Consider the following 20,464-nt stretch of genomic DNA (forward strand, 5'->3'; position numbering starts at 1 on the left):
TACACGACTCATTAACTTCAGTAGGTTTTATAAGCCTATTGCTGTAATTAATAGATTTTTAAGTAAGTATTTATCATTCAAAGTAATGGTCTATTATTTGCAACTATTAGTTCGATTGACTGAAACACACTTTAAAGTTAAGTCTACCTATCGGCATCGCACACAACGGACGCATCGTATTCAGTATTCTTTGTATAGAAATTCACACTAGTGCGTCCACTTGATCCGTTTGGTGCGATACCGATAGTAGACGCTTACCTTAAAATGAACAATTCATACGGAGCAAATTGCGCTATTACCTTACAGAAACAGTAATAACCAATAGAATTAAGGTTCTAATCTAAGCGTAACGTGCCGATAGATTTTCCCACAAAATGTACAAATAAAGGCTCAGAGCCAGCTCTGATAACACGTCGATAACGAGACAATCAAAATCGTCGGTGAACGTAAAGGCCTTGTCCTGGCAGGTTTCATTGATCCTATTATAGAGGTGGTTGTTATAAATACGTAAATAGGTAGAGGCACTACTGCTACTGTGCGATTTGCGACCCATTTACTTGGACTTGCCTTACTTATTATAATATTTAGGGCGCGTCATGTGAATTATTCGTCCCTTTGGGGAGCGTCATCTAATAATTATGTGTAATATAACGTTTAAAAATTACTCAAAATGATGACGTAAATAATAATAGACCTCAGTCTGAACATCGTTACTTTATTATTCCAATGTGCCAGAAGCGAATTTTTGTAAGACATTTGTTTAGTAAATAAATCAGAGTAGACCCCCCGTGGCGCCTGCACTCTGGTACTGTCCATGTCGGTGTATAAATGGTAGCGTTTACAATGTAATTAGAAGGTTAACTCCAGTGCATATTACTTAAGTTTAAAGAGTGAATAAAGTTAAATTATAACATAGAGATATAATTTCAGTCATGAAGTGGCTCCAAACTTCAGCATTATATAGTTGCGGTATTTTAATTAATTTATCCGAAACGATCTTATCTATTGAACTAAAAATTTAATGCGTAAGTAAATACAGGCAGAAGGACCTTGATAATCCGGACCCAAGCTTATTGGATGAACGTGGTAATTCAAACTAGGGAGTGCAAAGCCGAGTAATAGCTGATAAACGATTGCATTCACCCATGAGTATAATACTCACTTATAACCGGTGACAATAGATTGTGAGCGTGTGTGGGTTTGTGTCTACGTATAAGTGTGGTGACACGAGCCCCTCAAGGCACTGGTACCATGATGGGTACCATGTGTTTCCACTCTGTTTACGATACTTACTACTAAAACTGTCATATTAGAACTTGCAAAATATGTGATGTCATTGTTAATTGTATTTTCTATTCTTCGTAGAAACATGGGATTATGACATGGGGACAAATTATTAGCTGGCTTATGCATCCATGACTATTACTTCGAGAATTAGGTACATTCGTTAACATTTGTGTGGAAAATATGTAAGACTACATGAATATGATCGTGAATTAACATCGGATATACAGACACTGAGCAATTACATCACACATGTACAAATTAGTTCTCGGTTATAAAGACTCATTATAAGCACTATTGCATTAAACCACGCGCCGAAAATAACAAAAAAAGAGGAAACATGAAATATCAAAGAAAAAGTACAAAACAGTAATAAAAATGCAGAATGTACCGTTGTTTTATCTGCGGTAACTTGTTTTGGGTGTTATACAACAGTTCATGTGTGACTCTCCCACGGCACTTACTTATCGAGTGCGCGCGTTGAATTCTTTTCTACCGCGAACTCGAGACAGCCATTTCTTTAGCTCCGCGACTGTGTTAAAAGAATGAATGATTGATGCTGTGCGAAACTAGTTCAATTTCACTTTCGATTGGATCAAATGATCTACATAAACGTGTAGTAATATTAAGTAATGGCATTTTTTGCGCTCCGCCCCGAGGGCAATCAGATAAGGTGACGTGTGCCGTTTATATTACTATTTATTTATTACATAGCGCACTAGTCACATACGTTATTGATACTTTATGCCGCAGTCACGACATTCTCGAGTCAGGCCACGATATTTGGCTTTAACCGAGGTCCCCTTTTCACGCAGCCTTGACCTTTCGGTAAAAGTTAATCGTACTTATAGTTTACTGGTTCAGGTCAACAATTTGTGACTTTTTATGACAAATTACGCAGTAGAATAATTACGATTGTTTTTGCTGGATAATTGTCGAAGTGCTGTAGTATTGCGCCGGCTGTTAGTTGGATAGTTAGCGCGGCCCAGTTTTACGGATAATTAAATGCTACTGCGATAGGATCGCTGCAAACGACTGTATCGTTAGAGGGCTGTTATTAAAATTAATTGACATAAGTAAATTAGAAACCATATTAGGGTGAAACTCACAAAATATTTCGTTTGTGACAGTGAAATCATCGATTGTAAGTAGTAATAACTTGAAAGTTTAAATACGTATGTGTACGTAATCGAGAAACAGACATAAATACCTAAAACCTTTGTATTTCCTAGCTTCAACTAGAATTAATTAACATAAAGTTACTTTCCAAACACTGGTTGACTGGTTGACTCTAAATGCGCAAATTGAAATCTAGAAAGTAAAATAGACTGTGCGGCGTCCAACTGCATAAAGTTTTAGTGATTTAATCGATTCTAATCTCTAATTATTATTATTCAGGAAGCCATTGATGTTAAACAATTGCTTGGTAATAATGACAATGACGACCTTTCCTACTATCTTCATCTTAGCGTGTCAGTAACAAACACTAGAGCTAGTTTAGGATTTATCACCGTAGTGAAATTATTATATAGCCAGTCAGAATAGCGTCAGTGTTTGATTGCCTGGGATGCGCCGGACGTATAAAATGTAAAGTTGATACGTCACTCGGGGAAGCTCCTTTCTACTACAACAATAATAAGTTAATAACACACCATAAATTCCACAGAAAGACCAAAACCGACCAATGGGGACCTACGCGGTGATCTTACTCGCATGGCTGGCGGTGGCCAGCGCGACCCTGGAGGTGGTGAACCAGTGGAGCCTGCTGCAGTTCGACTTCCCTCCAGACCCGGTGCTGCTGGAGAAGTACCAGCCGGAGAACACCGTGCCCACTGGGCTGGAGATCGGCTGGGATAGGATCTACCTCGGCATCCCGCGGCTGAGGGCCGGGGTGCCCGCCACCCTCGCCTGGGTGCCGAGGAGTCTGCCGCCCGGCGTCAGTCCTGTGCTGCAGGTAATTGTTTTTGGTTGATGAAGAGTTTGAGGAGATATGATGTTGTGTTATTTCCGTTTATTTTATACACTCATGAGCAGTGAAAAAGTTCCAGTGAGATATAGAACGTAAACGACAGGCGGAACTTTTTATTAAACGTGAGTGTATTTTGTCTCTTCCAGGCCCTGTAGCACAGAGCGCTAATAAGACGTGACAAAAGTTCTCCGTCGCGCTCACTCTTGAGGCTGCGCGATGTGAGTGACGGTGATGCAAAACTTTTGTCACGTCTTAAATGCTCCCCGTACTAGCCCTTCGTAGCTATATACAAATAGTTGCGAAATAGATAACCCGACTGATTTAAAGCATACCTATAAGTACGTAGTTTGTATTTTTTCAAAAGAGGCTTAGAGTTCACGATCGGTGTTGGGACGAATATAACATTACTAAGATTACTTGTAGGGGTGTTTATAAATTTCAACCCAGTATAGGTGTTTGTAAACAAAGCTTTGTGATAAATGATACTCTTTAATGTTGGCGTTTACAACAATGCATTTTTTCGACAACCGCGTTATGGATCTCTTTATATACAGGTTGTACCACGTTGTACTGGATATTGAAAGGTGACTTGCTAAGTCGTAACATTGAGCTACTTCGTCGGTGCTATATTTAACTTGAATCAATTCGTAAAGGCTGAGAGGTCAATGTGCTGGCATTTTGCATTTACGTTCTTTTGTTAATAGCTTGGAAATTTATTGACAAAGGTCAACAAATTAAATCAGTTTAACGATAGTACCTTTGATCATGTTTAGTTTATTATTTGACAACAATTTCATTGAATATAATCAGATATTTCACATACAATATTGTAAAAAAGTGTTGGTTGTGAATGTTATAGGTATTACATTCACAACCTACAGAGTAAAATTGAAAAAAAGAGTTTATAGATAAATAAACAATACCGTTATTAATTAATAGAGTTTAGTTAATTCATTTTATATCTAGTAAGACTAACATCAAATGTGTTTTAATAAATTCATTACAAGCTTCCCCAGTGAATTCAATTGCATCATAAATTTAAATGTAGTCTACAAGACCGCTTAGTGTACCATTTTAATTAGAATTACGATTTACAGTCGAAATTTGAATATTTCGGCTAAACTTAATTTAGTTACAGTCTATAGTACTAGATCGCTAGTACTATACAGGGTGTTGCAAAAAGGGTATACTAAGCCGAAACCAGCATGTGCAGCATGGTATATCGATGCCCAAAACTGAAATCAGAATTTCAAAATTAGGGAAAAAAATTCATTCATTCATTCAATATTTATGTTGCTGTATCGGAAGATATTATCTTATGGAAGCATTGTGTTTTACTTAATTAGCGATATTATAATTAAAACGTTTCGCAACTATATTAGCATTTTAACTAGGAAATTATGAAGACCTTCAAACTTTGCTGAGTTTATAACAATTATTCAACAGGAAGACGAGGTAAAGGTAACAATTATTCTTTACCTAGTCTTTCTCTACAATAATAGTATGAAAATATATGTTTAAACTAATAAATGAAGTAGGTATTTAAAGTCTTTTCTGTCTTGCGATTCAAAATAATTGTATGTATAAAGTAAAACACAAAAAAATACAATTTAATTTAAATAATCTTGAACACCAATGCCGAAGTCACTTGTTATTAATTGAATGCAATTGAAATATTTTAATACATATAATTCATTACACTTATATCTTTATTGCGATCTTTATAACCCACTTAAAGATAGGTATATACTGGTATAACTGGACCTGTCTTTTTTGTTAGGTACCTACACCTTCAGTTGTCAATACAGGACCAAATAAGTACAGTTTGAGGCATGTCCTTTATATCGCTCACAGCACCGGGACAGAAGGTTGAGCAATCTCAGTGCAAGGGCTTGAACGTTCACTGGCGAAGATTTATTCCATTAAAAGATTATTTATACATTAAGCTGACAATCTGTACCAATACACCTAAAAGTGGAAGGGCATAAAACTAAAGATAACGTTTAGAATAGTAGGAAAGCATGGGGTTAAAATGCTAGTGCCAGTACCTTTATTTATATACGCATACTAAACCTATTAAAATGACCAGTATCTATTATCCTTTATTGAGTCCTATTTTTGAGTTTCTTTGTTACTAGCAAAAGTATAAAATAGAGCTTACTTAGCCCCTGTTCCACAATGTCTGGTTAGTCGCTACCTGTCGGATAAAATACATGCTGTCACTGTCTAAAAAATAATAACAGAGAGTGACAGCATGTATTTTATCCGTCAGGTAGCCACTAACCAGACATTGTGAAACAGACCCTTAGAATAATACGAAAGAAATAAACTAAGTAATAAAAATTATTACAACGATATTGCTGTATTATTTCGTTACATTTGTCGTTACTATTGGGAATGGCACCCCTTACATACTCGTACCTATGTAACTACTTATGGATTGTTTTGCTTCTAAATGCCGGTGAGGCAAGACCAGCAAGGCCCGAAGGTGCATAGATTCTATTGTTAGATATTCACATGCACCTTGCACTGAGTTTCACTATTGGTGCTTGTCACGATATTGATAAATATTATTTGCACTACTTTCATGATTTCTTATAGAATAGAATAAATCTTTATTCAAAGAAAACAACTTATGATATTACATACATCCCACAAAACCAAATGTTAATATGGTTTGACTGTGGGTAAGGAGTCGCACTACATAACAAATTTATCATAGCTTAGTAGCACATATGCACATTTATATATACCTAGCTTACATTATAGTTAAACAGGAACATTTAGTTTTAGAGTTTTAGATTAGTTTTAGATTTAAGATGTTGATGACATATACATACTGGTATAAAGTTAATTTTGATACATTATAGGCAATTAGGTACTTTGGATAGTGTTTAAGAGGTAAGTTTTATACATGACTGAAAATTTATTTATATTCTTCTCGAGTCTAATATGAGATGGCATTTCATTCATTATTCTAGGAACCTGTCTTTTTAGCATTCTTCCGCCAAAGTAGTTATTAACCCTTGTAGTTTCAAACTTTCCTTGGGCTGCGGATCTTGTATTAAGTCCGTGCTGTTTTAGTATTTTATGGTTCTGGCTGCTATGGTTGCTTACGGCTACATTGTGTTTATATTTTAACGATGCTGGAAGAATTTTGCATATTTTAAAAAGCTTTTTATAATCATGATTTAGTTTGGCTTTAGTTTTTTTGTCTACCAATAGTTTTAAGAATCTGATTTGTAAAGTTTCAATTTTGTCTATATGAGTTTTAAAAGTTGAACCATAGCACTCAATACCATAACTAATAATAGAATCAACCAATGAAAGGTAAATAGTTTTTAACATAAATTTTGGGACTTTATAGCTAAGTTGGTTGAATTTACATAACAATATACGAAGTTTGCTTACAATGTAGTCTACATGATCTATCCAACCCATATTTTCATCTATACACATGCCGAGGTATTTAACATGAGGTACTTTATTGAGGATATGACAATTACAATTTGAACCATTACTATGAATACAAGAGAAGTCATGTGCAACCAATTTACATGGAATCTTAGGAATACATGAATAAGGAGATTGAATAACAATTAGGTTCGTTTTATCTGAATTGATAACAATGCCGTTGTCGTGGGCCCAGCGGGTGATATTGTCAATATCCTCCTGCACGAGAGGCGTGACCTCGTCCATGTCGCGGCCGGCCCGCAGCGTGCACAGGTCGTCCGCGAACATGTACGATGAGCAATGGCGGATCACGTTGCACAGGCTGTTGACGTGCATCAGGTAGCACAGCGGGCCGCAGCCGGAGCCCTGCGGCACCCCGCGCCCCGCCGCCGACTGCGCCCCGCTGTACCCCTGTCCCACTCTAACTCGGAAGGAGCGCTCCAGTAGGTACTCACGGTACCAGCTGTTGATTGGTCCGCTGACCCCGCACTCCGCCATCGCCTCAAGCAGCGTCTCGTGCCGGAGGGTATCGAAGGCCTTTTTAAAATCGAAGAATACAGCAACTACAAACTTTTTGTCATTAAGATAACCATTTATTTCATCAGTAAATTTTGTTAATAATGTTGACGTACTTTTGCCCGCTTGAAACCCATGTTGACAATCGTTAATTATGTTGTGTTTAGTGAGGAATACATTCTGTTGATTTATTATACATTTTTCAATTATCTTTTCAATGCTAGCCAAAATTGCTATAGGCCTATAGTTACCATAATTTTTATGGTCTCCTTTTTTATAAATAGGACGCACAATGGCTTCTTTTAACTTAGCAGGGAAAAGTGAAAATTTTATACATAAGTTAATAAGGTGTGCAATGATTGGACTAATTTTTTCGCTTACAATTTTTATGTCTCGCATTCTTATGTTGTCAGATCCAGGAGATTTATTACTACTCATTAATTTAATGACCTTAAGCACTTGCCTAGCAGTGACTGGTTTCCATCTCATACACACAGGAGATGTATTAACATAATCAGTTCGATCTAAAAATTTCTTATCACAATCATGTACTATTTTATCAATATCATTTATAAATGTATATGCAAAATTGTTACTTATTTCTTCTTGACTTTTATCTTTTATGTATTTTTGTATTAAATCATCTGTGGATTGTTTGGTTCTTCTTATGGAAGTTCATAGTTTGTTCTGTAGTTGGTCAGACGACCTAAGAATGGTAGCTAGTATAGTAGAGTGCTGAGACGCTCCGTGGAAAATGCCTATTATGCTGGTTGCAGTGTATAGTTATATCGGGCATGATTTAAAATAAAAAGTAATGCCCTCTTAAAAATATAATACAAAAATATTAATTCAGAATATTTAAAAATAGGTGTAATAAAAAATATAACTATCCCTTGATATAGAGCACTTTAAAGAAAATCGTTTTAAAGCTATTTTCAAAGATTCGATTCTCCATGGAACGAAGTAATGTTTTGAGGTACCTATAACTGGCACAAGAAGTGCATGAATCGATTCTCACTGTTCAACACAAGCAGTGTCAGTGGGAAAGTGTGAAAAAGCGAAGTGCGGCCTTCACTGTGGCTGAGGTACCTGCGTGGAACACTTATTCTGGTAAACTATACCTACTGGCTGTTCCCAAGTCAATATCGACAGTGTATTTAGATATTATGTTTTACACCATGACAAAGGTATACATACATTTTCATAGGTCGACAAACTTCTTAATGGGGGAAAATTAGCCGGTTTTTTTTAGTTCTCAATATACCTAGTTACTTTTTATTGTACTAACTAAGTAAGTATGCGTAAGTAAAATCGGAGGATGATGCGCAAGGAACATTCGTACTTCTCATGATGCGTTTGAAATAGGCTATAGTGCAACGAATTTTTACCAAACTTTGAGGAATTAAGATATAATTTTTTACTTCCGAAACTAATACAAGAAACTGTCTGCAAACCACTCGACGCCTACAATCATTAGGTAGGTAAAAAAAGGGCCAAAAAGACCTACGCTAAAGTCACCGCACTACCCCCTCCACCACCAAGACCAAACCACACTCTCATAATATCGTCCAGTGATCAAAACCAGACCGGGGACAATTTAATTGACCGGATAGCGGTCGCACTGGACACCAAGAAAACGGGAGCCAAGGTGGACAGAATTAGAAAGGCCAAAAACCAAAAAGTGGTCCTAAGCTGTGGAACAAGCGAGGATCTGAACCTCATCCACAAAAGGGTCCAAATGGACAAAGGCCTAAGGGTACAGGTGGCAAAGGCAGGGAATCCTCTAATTATAATAAAAGATGTCCTCAAGGTCCACACTGACGCAGAGATTGTGGAGCACCTCCTGGCGCAGAATAAGCAACTGCTCCAAGGCCAAGACCTCAAAGAATGCACTATGAAGGTGCGATACAGGAAAAAGGCACGCAACACCCATGAATGCCACCCGGTCCTGGAAGTTTCCCCGCTCGCCCACAAAAGGCTTATAGAGGCAGGGAAAGTCTACATAGGTCTTCAAAGGAGACCTGTGGCAGACCAATCCCCTCTCGTGCAATGCACGAAATGTCTCGGTTTCGGCCATACAAAGGCGATCTGTAGGGAAACAGAGGACCTCTGCAGCCATTGTGGAGGTAAACACACATGGGAGAAATGTCAGGTGCGACTGGACAGACTCCCGCCCACGTGCAAAAACTGCTCAGCGTCAGCCAATGGGGAGAGGAACGACCTGTCGCACAACGCGTTCAGTAGTGAGTGTCCCGAAAGAACAAAATGGGATGCTATAGCACGGTCGCGAATCTCTTACTGCTAAAGGCTCCACACAGATGCATAAATCATCCCCCCAAAGTTCGGACCAATACAACAACAATTTAAAAATGATCCAGGCAAATCTTCACAGGTCCAAACTGGCAACCACGGAACTATACCAGGTGGCGAAGGCGACGAATGTTTCAATAGCCCTTGTTCAAGAACCTTACGTGGGTAAACATGGCTATATGAAACAACAACCAGGAACACGCCTTATCCAGTGTACCCTTAACCGACAAAAACCAGTAAAGGCAGCCATCATCGTCTTCGGTGACCAGCTGGAGGTAATCCACGACCCACAGTTGGTCACGGAAACCGAGGCAGCAGCCATGGTGATCGGGGGGGGCACAAAACTGGGCCTGGTATCAGTCTACTTTGAGGGGGATCAGGAAATAGATCCGTATATTCAGAGGACAAAGACATTCTGTGGCAAATTGAACACGCGGAACCTTATTGTAGCAGGCGACGTTAATGCATGGAGTCACTGGTGGGGTAGCGTCTCGGAAAATGACAGAGGAGCGGCATACAGCTCATTCCTAACAGAAATGGACCTCCATATTCTCAACACAGGAGACACACCAACCTTCGAAACCTACAGAAATGGAAAAATCTGCAAAAGCAGGGTAGATGTTACCACCTGCAGTACGTCCCTTCTGGGTAAGATCGAGGAGTGGAAAGTCGACGCAAATCTCATAACTTCAGACCACAATGCTATCACTTTCGCAATGCGCACGGGAAAGGCACTAGAACATCTCAAGCCAATCACAACGCGTATCTATAACACCAGAAAGGCGAACTGGTCGAAATTTGCGTCAAAACTGAAACTGCTCCTAGTTGAGAAAAACATTACAATTTCCTCTGTTAAAGAGTGTGATAACCCAGAAGATCTTGAAAAGATGATCTCAGCGTATACTGAAGCCATCCATGCAGCCTGCGAAAAAACCATCCCAACCGCAGGAAAATGGAACGGGGAACTCAAGCCCCCATGGTGGTCAAAGTCGCTTGAAGATCTAAAAAAAGATGTTCTGAGGAAAAAAAGGAGAATAAGGAATGCTGCTGCTTCCAGAATGCCTCACGTCATAGAAGAGTATCAAAAAGCCAAAGTAGAGTACTCCGAGCAAGCCGAGAAAGCCCAAACACAAAGTTGGAAGGAGTTCTGTACGACTCAGGAAAAAGAAAGCATGTGGGACAAAATCTACAGGGTCATAAAGAAAACCTCCGGCAAGCAGGAAGACATGCTTCTAAGAGACCCTGCGGGCAACACGTTATCCCCCCAAGAGTCGGCGGAACTCCTAGCCAAGACATTCTACCCAGATGACTCCGTAAGCACCGACCAACTATTCCATGCGGAACTGAGAGAAAAAACCAAGACATACCTCAGGATCTTAAAGATGACGATCCACCATTTACTGCCGCAGAAATAGACCTCGTGCTACAAGCAATGAACGCAAAAAAAGCCCCCGGATCCGATGGCTTCACTGCCGATATCTGTGGCGCAGCCATTCAGTGCGATAGGGAGGTGTTCATGGCGATAGCCAATAAGTGCTTATCGTTTAAACATTTCCCATCCCAATGGAAAACGGCCCACGTGGTTATCTTGCGGAAAGCTGGCAAAGAGGACTATACACACCCAAAATCCTACAGACCAATAGCGTTACTCTCAGTTCTCGGAAAAATTGTTGAAAAACTAATGGTCAGTCGCCTCCAGTGGCATATCTTCCCGACGCTTAACATAAAACAGTACGGCTTCATGCCTCAGAGAGGAACCGAGGACGCCCTCTATGACCTCGTAGAACACCTAAGAGAGGGAATAAATAGTAAAAACATCGTCATTCTCATCTCCCTGGACATAGAGGGTGCTTTCGACAACGCATGGTGGCCCGCTTTAAAACATCAACTGACAAAGAAAAGGTGCCCACGAAATCTGTACGAGATGGTATGCTCTTATCTCAGTGACCGAAAAATCAAGGTCAATTACGCTCGTGCAGCATGTGAGAAGGGAACCACTAAAGGATGTGTCCAAGGCTCCATAGGAGGACCGACGTTCTGGAACATCATACTCGACTCACTGCTACACAAACTAGAGGCTGAGGGAGTGTATTGCCAAGCTTTCGCAGATGATGTGGCCCTTGTCTTCACAGGTCAAGCAGTAAACACCCTAGAGGAGTCAGCGAACAAAGTACTAAATGGAATAGTGGAATGGGGAACTCGGAACAAACTCAACTTCGCACCGCATAAGACCAACGCGATGCTACTAACAAAGAAGATGAAGTACGATCTACCCCAACTATCCATGGCTGGCACAAAAATTAATCTCGTAGAGGAAATAAAACTGCTGGGCCTCATCATAGACCGCAGGTTAACTTTTAAAGCTCATATTACCGCTCAGTGTAAAAAGGCAGCGGATATTTACAAACAGCTAGCGCGAGCGGCGAAAGTAACCTGGGGACTTAACGGTGAAATTGTGAGGACAATATACATCGCAGTAGTGGAGCCCATCATGACATACGCCGCAAGCGTCTGGTCGGAAGCCGTTGAACTGGAAATGAACAAAAAACAACTGTTCTCGCTGCAAAGAGGTGTCGCGCAGAAAATATGCAAAGCCTACCGAACAGTGTCGCTCACATCTGCACTGGCACTATCGGGATTGCTGCCTCTCGATCTCAGAATACAGGAGGCAGCAAATCTGTACAAATCCAAAAAACTTTTGTCAACCGACTACCTCCCGCCAGGCAAAGAGCTCGAACGGAAAGTAGGGTACCTGGACTTACCACATCCGTCCACACTTACCTCTACCAACTACGAGTTCTTTGAAAACACCAACCCGTTGCATACCGGTTCCCAAATCTTCACGGATGGAAGCAAGATAGAGGGAAAAGTCGGCGCCGCCCTAAGTTGGTGGGAGGATGGAAAAGAAAAACTGTCCGAGACTTTTGGTCTCCACCCGTCGTGCACGGTCTTCCAATCGGAACTTTATGCCCTTCACAGGGCAACAAGACTGGTGAGCTCTAGTACGGATAACAAAGTGAACATCTTGAGCGACTCGAGATCATCACTCGATCTGCTCCGAAATCCGAAACTGAGCCACCCCCTGGCAAGAAGCATAAAGGAAAACATTGCGAGGGTCGTGTGCGAGGGCAGGGAGATAAAAATGTTCTGGCTGAGGGCACACATTGGAACTGCCGGGAACGAAAGAGCCGATGAGCTCGCCAAAACGGCAGCTCTACAAAGCACCTCCCACGACTATGACAAAGTCCCCCTGTCCTATGTCAGGAAAAAGATCAGAGAGGAATCGGTCCGGAAATGGCAAGACCGATATGCGACATCCAGTACAGGAGCAGTCACGCGTAAATTCTTACCGGATGTCAACCAAGCTTACCGGATTACGCGAAGTGCCAAACTGACCCCTGCTCACGTACAAATGCTGACTGGACATGGGGGGATGGGAGAGTATTTGTACAGATTTAAACTCAAAGAAAGCCCAGAATGTGAATGCGACCCCAACATCATTGAATCGGTCTGGCATATAATTCTCGACTGCCCCCGTTTCCTTGCTGCAAGACAAGATCTGGAGACATTGATAGACAGGAATTTGGTGGAGTCAGAATTAAAAGATATTCTGGCAGACACCAAGCATAGACCTCATTTTCTATCTTGTTCAGATCGTGTCTTCAGAGTAGCAGCCAGGAGAAACAGCACCATACCCCGCCCCGACCCGCAATCAATACCAGTATTTCAAGCCTCAGTCACAACCATCACAGCACCACCACAAGCAACTCCTAAAGAAACAGCAACACATCAGCTGTTGGATTGTGGAGAAAAAGGAGAAGCTAGACTAAGACTCCGAAGCGTGGCTCTGTTCATGGACGGAAGCAGTGAAAGACTCGGCATCAGCTTCTGTATCTCAGGGGCGCGAAAGAGCGTGGCCATATCACCCGGCCTAGCCTCTCTCCTAAATGCGAGCACATCGAAGGCTACCATGAAGCGTAAAGCCTACGACGCATTGCCAGTAACCCTAGTGGGAAATCAGCCCTGCAGACTAGTGCGATGGCGTAACAAGACCATCGCACTATTCGAGTGGGCCGACGACACCCCGTTCGTTCAGGCATGCTCATGGCTCAGTAAGCTTGGAGAGATAGCGCTAGACAGTAACGTCCCCAGGATAATAAGCGTAGACGCAATGGTGATCGAGTATAGGAAAGGCGAAATTGTTGACCAGCTGGGTTGCCTAAAAGCCTCAAAACATCATGAAATAGTGGTGTACGAGGACAGAGGCGAAGATCTAAGCTTTCTCAAAGGTCATATACTTGCGAGGGGCATTGACAACTGCCACCAACAAGCCGAATACTTGGTCACCGGATCTGAACGCCTACAGGAGAGGATGACCGCTGGGGCTGTCGCCGCTTCAGAACAACGGAACATGGAAAGGAGGATGCACAATTTAACATCGCAAGGGCGTGTCCAAGGGTTCCTCCAGGCTTTTAAAGCAGCTGCCTCAAGCCTTATAGGAAAACCACAGAGGACACCCGAGAGGCGCCAAATCTCCAGAGAACCTAAAACTGGAAAAAGGCTTGCCCAGAGGAAAATTACTCGAGCGGATATGGGCCAGGTGGTCCCACCGAAGCTGAAAACAGCTACCACCTCAAACGACCATCTAGAGAATGCCGCCATCGAATTTATGGCAATTACAACCGCCACAAAGCAGGTAAATCTCTTGTCCTGCAAAACGATCATGCAGACCTACAGGCAAGAGAACGAAAGCCGGCTAAAAGTTTTACTCGAGGAGGCCGAAGCCTGCATATACGATAACAGTAGTTGCCAAGTCCTCAGAGGCAAAATGACTGGAGCGTATATGGCGGCTTATAGCGAGGAATGCGGATTCGTGCCCTGGGAACGCAACATCCCGAAACTCACTCTCCCACACAACAACCAAATGGTGGTCGTAGCTCAGTGTACCAGGATTATGCTAGAGGACAAAATCCTAGCAAAAGCGGAAACCATTAACGCTACCTGGAATAGCTGGACGATGCCCACCATCGCTTGGGTGAACGGGGTACCTGGATGTGGGAAGACAACCTGGGTGGTAAATAACTTCGATGTGAGCAAAGACACCATTATCACCACGACAACTGAGGCGGCCGTCGATATACGAAACAGGCTAGCGCATAGGATCGGGGACATGGTTAGAACTAGGGTACGTACGATGGCATCAGTCCTAGTAAACGGCTTTAGAGAACATGTCGGATGCCAACGCCTGATAATTGACGAGGCCCTGATGAACCATTTCGGGGCAATCGTAATTGCCGCCCGCCTGTCCCGTGCCAGTGATATTGCTCTAATCGGAGACATCAACCAGCTACCGTACATAGACAGAGAGAACCTATTCGAACTAAGGTACAGTCGCCCAACACTGGTAGCAAACATCACCCAGGAGCTGTTGTGCTCATACAGAAACCCCATGGATGTTGCATACGCCCTAAGAGAAGTATACTCAGGCATATACGCAGCCACAACGCGTATCCAATCCCTGCAGCTGAAAAGGTTTACAGACGCAGCAATTCCAAAATCCCAAACCAACACTCTATTCCTGACGCATACACAGGAAGAAAAAGAGACCCTGACCAGCCAAGGGTTTGGAGAAGGAACGGGATCACGCGTCTTAACCATACACGAAGCACAGGGATTGACGTACGAATCCGTCATTATCATAAAAACAAAAGATAAAATAAAGTTGCACGATAGCATACCTCACGCAGTAGTGGCGCTGTCGAGGCACACCTCCGCCTGCACCTACTATGCGGATGACACCGAGGACGCTATCGGCAACCTCGCTAAAACGGCAATAACAGCACCGAAGAAACGGATCCTCGAGTACAACCTAAAGATGGCAATAAAAAATCGGGACAAAGAGGTCGTTGCCCAGCAATCAAGGCTTTTGGCAACGCAAAATGGAGCGGAATAGGAGAATTTTGATTTTAATTTTATATTGACGGCCAAACCGTATTGCATGTATTTTATAGTTTTGTTATGTATAGTATATAGCATGTATTGTATAGTTTTGATATGTAGGTATTGTATAGTATATCATGAATTAATATTATCTGTATAAGAACTAACCAATAAAATTAAGATAGTTTTAAGAACACTGTCACACATTAACACCAGGCAAAACAACAGCGATGACAAAAGGAGTGTGTGGCCACTGACAGGCGTCTGTTAAGTTCTCTGAAGACAGCTGACACTGGCCCTACCCTTCAAATGTTTGTTGCCATTATAATTGTAAGTGTGACTGTGTGAAACAAAGAAAAAAAAAAAAAAAAAAAAAAACAAGAAATGCACAACTGGGGGCTTTTAGTCGGTTAAAGGCCGACACTACCTGGGTCCCCTTCCCAGGTGTCTGTGTAGATTTTCCTCCAGGAGTGCAAAAAAAAAAAAAAATTATTAATAATATATAGGTATATATATATAAAAGATAAAATATATATATTATAAGCTTCCACATTGAGTAGTGAGTAGTTAAAAGATGAAGACAAAAAACAACCAAACTCTCACAATATATTGATCTCTCAAAAAGGCACGGACATAAAGTCTGTGGAGTGATAAAAAAATCTTTAAAAAAAAAAAAAAATCATTAGGTAGGTATAATATTAGCTACCTACTATGGTATCTTTGTATTCTAGAATCAGGATATGACTGTCGCAACTCGTATTGTTATATACAGTTCTAGCATTCCGATCTACATATATGACGTGTCCGGTTCAGATTAGACCAATAACTTAAGAGAGTATTTTATAGGTGTTATACAGCCGAGATTCTGTATAGTATGTTTGTTTGCTAACATTTGAAACAGAGCGTTTCCGTTTTAAATTGCGTAAACTAAAGAATGGCATGAAAATAGAGTTAACCTGAGTAAGTACTAGTTCCACTTTTGCGTTGTTTACCAACTGGACATGAAAATTGCCAGGCACTCCAATTCAATTTATTGGTTCAATGATTTGAGTAAATTCACTTGGACATTTAATTAGAGTGCCCGCCATTTGTGTTTTGTGCAGCTCTGTTATTAATGTCTACATACAAGATAGACTAAATGTTTTACAAAAAGAGTATGCCACAAAACTTATCAACGACAAATAAATATCTACTTACTAAATACTACTATGATGTATTTTTTACACAGCGGGAGCGTATCAAAAAAACACCCGCGTTATATCCGGAGGCACTACGCTGGAAGAATAATTCATATGGAACCTTATCTATTAAACAAAAAATGGTTATTGGATAATCTTCTATTTATTTGACATCTAAGATATGGTTTTTTAGATGGTTTTTACACTCGCGTGGCGTGGTTACACCCGGGACCGTCGTCGAGTCATGTTAGTCGAGTGACATAATACAGTCATGGCAATGGTAAAAGAAGCTCTTTCACATTGCTCACGATTGTATTAATTTTATATCTTATAAAACTATATTTATATATTATACTTTTCTAAAATTTCACACAAAAAGAAGATTACTACTACTAAATAAATTATTTGACTATGACTTAGAATAAATTCGTTCATTGCATTCAGTGCAAGTGCGTGCGTGACTTCTAAATAGGTGCCTAATTCAATCAGTTATCAAATGATTCATAATTAAACTGTAACTATGCTGTACTGAATAGATTAAAAGTTGACTACTGGCCACCAATTCTCTACTGCACGCCTTTCGAGTGTTAGAATTAGCTGGAAAAAGGTCTCTATCATTATTGCGTTATGATTTATGCGATTATGACGCACGCCACTGACTGGAGACTTTAAGGCGGGTGGTTATTAGTCGAGTTTTAATCTAATTCTATTCACTATTTGCAGAGTTAATGTTTCCTTCCGTCCGTACCATTTTTTCTAGTTTTTGCGAATTAAAACACTCAATTTACACCGACATTGTAAATTGCTAATATTGTGAGAAATTCATATTTATTTATGTAGGGGGTAATAAGTTACACCTTTTTATTGATTCAACTTTCTATCATTTAATGTTGTACAAAAATAACAAAAACTAGGTATTATAACAGAAAATCAGGCACGAAACCAAGAAACTCTATCCAAAAGCTCATCTCAAAATCTCCTTCCCATTTCAGCACCGGGAAGCAACACCCATGCTAACTTTTTATTGTTTGTTTTAAACTATTTTTTAGGTTGTTTCTGTGTGTTAAAAATAAATGTATTTTCTTTCTTTCCTTGCATTAACCTGCTCCCACCCCGCAGGCCTACCCCGACTGGTCGTGGCACTCGGCCGGGCGCGGGGACATCAACTGCACCGGCCTCATCTCGGTCTACCGGATGCGAGCTGACCGCTGCAACCGGCTCTGGGTGCTGGACGCCGGCGTCATCACCAGCCTCGATGACTTCAGGAGAGTCTGCCCGCCCAAGATACTCATCTTTGACATGGCTACTGATCGGCTGGTGAGTAGAGGTTTTTTCAGTTAAGGAAAGTGAAGCAACAGTAGCATGATAGTAGTGGAGAGGCACTAGAGGAAGATGAAGGGTTACAGATAACGCAAACGCGGGTCATTATGACCGGCCGACCGCAGGGAAAATGTCGTCTGCTGCATGGCGACGGTTTGTGGATATGTGCGTTTATTAAAGAAAAGTGTATAGATATCAATGAGCTGACTATACATTGGACAAACCTTAGCATCAGCAGGCTGTATATGTATAGAGCTGGTCAGTTTTAAGTAGATTTTTGGTTAGATTTTTTTATCCATGATCGTTTGACTAGCCTGTAAGTTAAGCCTATAGTTCTGTTCACTAGGTACTAACTACGCATATAGGTAAGGCTGTGGTTGCAAAATTTTGCAAGTTTTGTCTATAATCGTGCGGTTAACAGTGACATGCGGAGATAATGTTGCCTGGAGTCGTATAAAAATAACATAAAACAAAGGTTAAAATGAAGGTGTGACTGCATTGCAATTACGTATTGCAAAAGCGTATACGTTTGTCATATTTTTATTCCGTCTTGTTACTTGATCATGATCAGCCTTTCAAATAGCTGTGAGCCTTGATTGTGCAGTTTTTTAACAGGATCTTTAATAAATAGGTAGGTAGGTACTTATATAGTATTATTACCATTTAATTTACTGATAAACAATATGTAAATTTAATCAAGTTATTGATTCGGCTGCAGGCACATAAAAAAAGATTAATACAGGCTATTTATTAAACGCAATGCAATGCGATTGCTATTCGATGCAAGATGCTAATTACATATTTGATTGACGTTTTATCAGCACGGACAAAAGGACCGTGATTGTTTGCGGAAATCACGAGCTGAATTATAGCGATGGAATGCAGGCGGCGGCCCTGGCTTAGATCCAGCAGAGTTTCATGAGGCTTGTAATATTTCGTTTTGCGATATGAATTTGGCTGTTATCGCCAAAATTAAATAATACCTAGATACAAAAGTAGTAAAGTTTGCCTGTTTTCACTAACAGAACTAAACAATATTTAAGTAGGTAACCGTTACCGTTACCGTTTACCGGTTACCGTTTTAATATCAATAAGTACTTGACGGGCCTTTTTTTGTGTAGATCACAAATAAATCGATTTTTTGGCCCTATCTATACATATAATGAATGATATAGACCGTTAGTAATAAGTATTTATATAACACTTGATAAATAGTCAAAGCTCATTGCTTACTAGCCTAACTAAATACCTGGTCGGACCAATTTATCTTTTAGGCCGTGTAAAAAACATTATCGGTGTCACAAGCGCGACAGACTCACATTAGGTAATTGCGTGTGGTCGCTATGTGAGTTTTGTTAATTGCGAGTGTACGGTGCGAGTTATGTGCTTAGATTAACAATATATGAAAAGATGGAGTGTCAGATACAAAAACAAAGCTAACGCCATGGAAGTAATAGGTACTTCGACATATTAAGAAGGTACTTATTACTTACTTCCACGTTGTCCGCATTTTGTACAAGTACTATCAAACCGTTTTAAGTTCAACCGTATGACATTCATTGCACCTGAGCATTGTACCAATAAATAAAGTTGCAAATCTACCAACCGAACTATATTTGCTTAGTGGTAGGAGTGGGGTGTTATTTGCTTAGACTTTTCTTTTGCATTGACACTTCATCTTGATGGTATATTGTTAGTCTAAGGCTCCACACCTCTCGTGTGTATGAGGAATTCAGAGTTAACAAGCAGGACAGCTGATATCAGACTCTTGAGGAATGTAGAGTACGACTATTTCGGAAGTGGTGCCGATTCTAAGATTCAGAAGTATTTTTTGCTTAGGTATTATTGATTTCGTTCGTCGTATAAATATCTGTTTCATCAGTTGATACATGTTTCTTGTAACAGTCTTCTAGTGTTGGGCTCCTTTAGAGTATTATAAACTTCAGAATATTAAGTACCTATGCAAACTATTTTATTTTATTTATTTTACTATGTGGAATATAGAGCTGGATATGAAGCTGTAACTTCAAAACTGTACGTTATTATATGCATTTTTTATAAATTAACAGAGATTCATTTGAAAATTTACCAGATTATGGTAATGATAATAATGGTAAACTAACGCAATATCTTGCCACTGCCAACCCAGTACAATAGTATGTATGTATACAAGAGTTGAACTAATTCACAAGCAGTAAATTTGAATATTCCGGTCACGAGGGAGTGGTGGTGACATGAACTCGTTACACTTTCACTAGCAGATCTGCAGGACTGATGTTCTTGAGATAGCATTAAGTAAATTATGATAAATGTAATACTCCTTGAATTGTGTTAATAGTGTCTTAATATTGTTGTGTTTTTACATGTACCTAGTAAAGATTTGATTCTAAACATTGGCTTCAGACGATCTATATACACGGGACAATTTTTTTTTAAATTATTTTAGTAGGTTTCAAATTCTATAGATACATAATTATTACATCAAATATTATTT

At 40.2% G+C, this 20,464-nt stretch overlaps 1 protein-coding gene across 1 annotated transcript in view; it reads left to right on the forward strand.

The window, feature by feature from the left end:
* The window catches only part of LOC105395711 (protein yellow), a 39,418-nt gene that overhangs the window by 3,649 nt on the left and 15,305 nt on the right, over positions 1–20,464 (forward strand). Inside the window, exons 2-3 of the mRNA XM_038108864.2 lie at positions 2,951–3,238; positions 17,770–17,967. Of these exons, the coding sequence (XP_037964792.2) occupies positions 2,969–3,238; positions 17,770–17,967 (468 nt within the window). The 5' untranslated portion in view covers positions 2,951–2,968. The remainder of the gene's footprint in view (positions 1–2,950; positions 3,239–17,769; positions 17,968–20,464) is intronic.

This window comes from Plutella xylostella, chromosome 17, assembly GCF_932276165.1.
Source record: "Plutella xylostella chromosome 17, ilPluXylo3.1, whole genome shotgun sequence".
In the NCBI taxonomy this organism is placed as follows: Eukaryota; Metazoa; Arthropoda; class Insecta; order Lepidoptera; family Plutellidae; genus Plutella; species Plutella xylostella.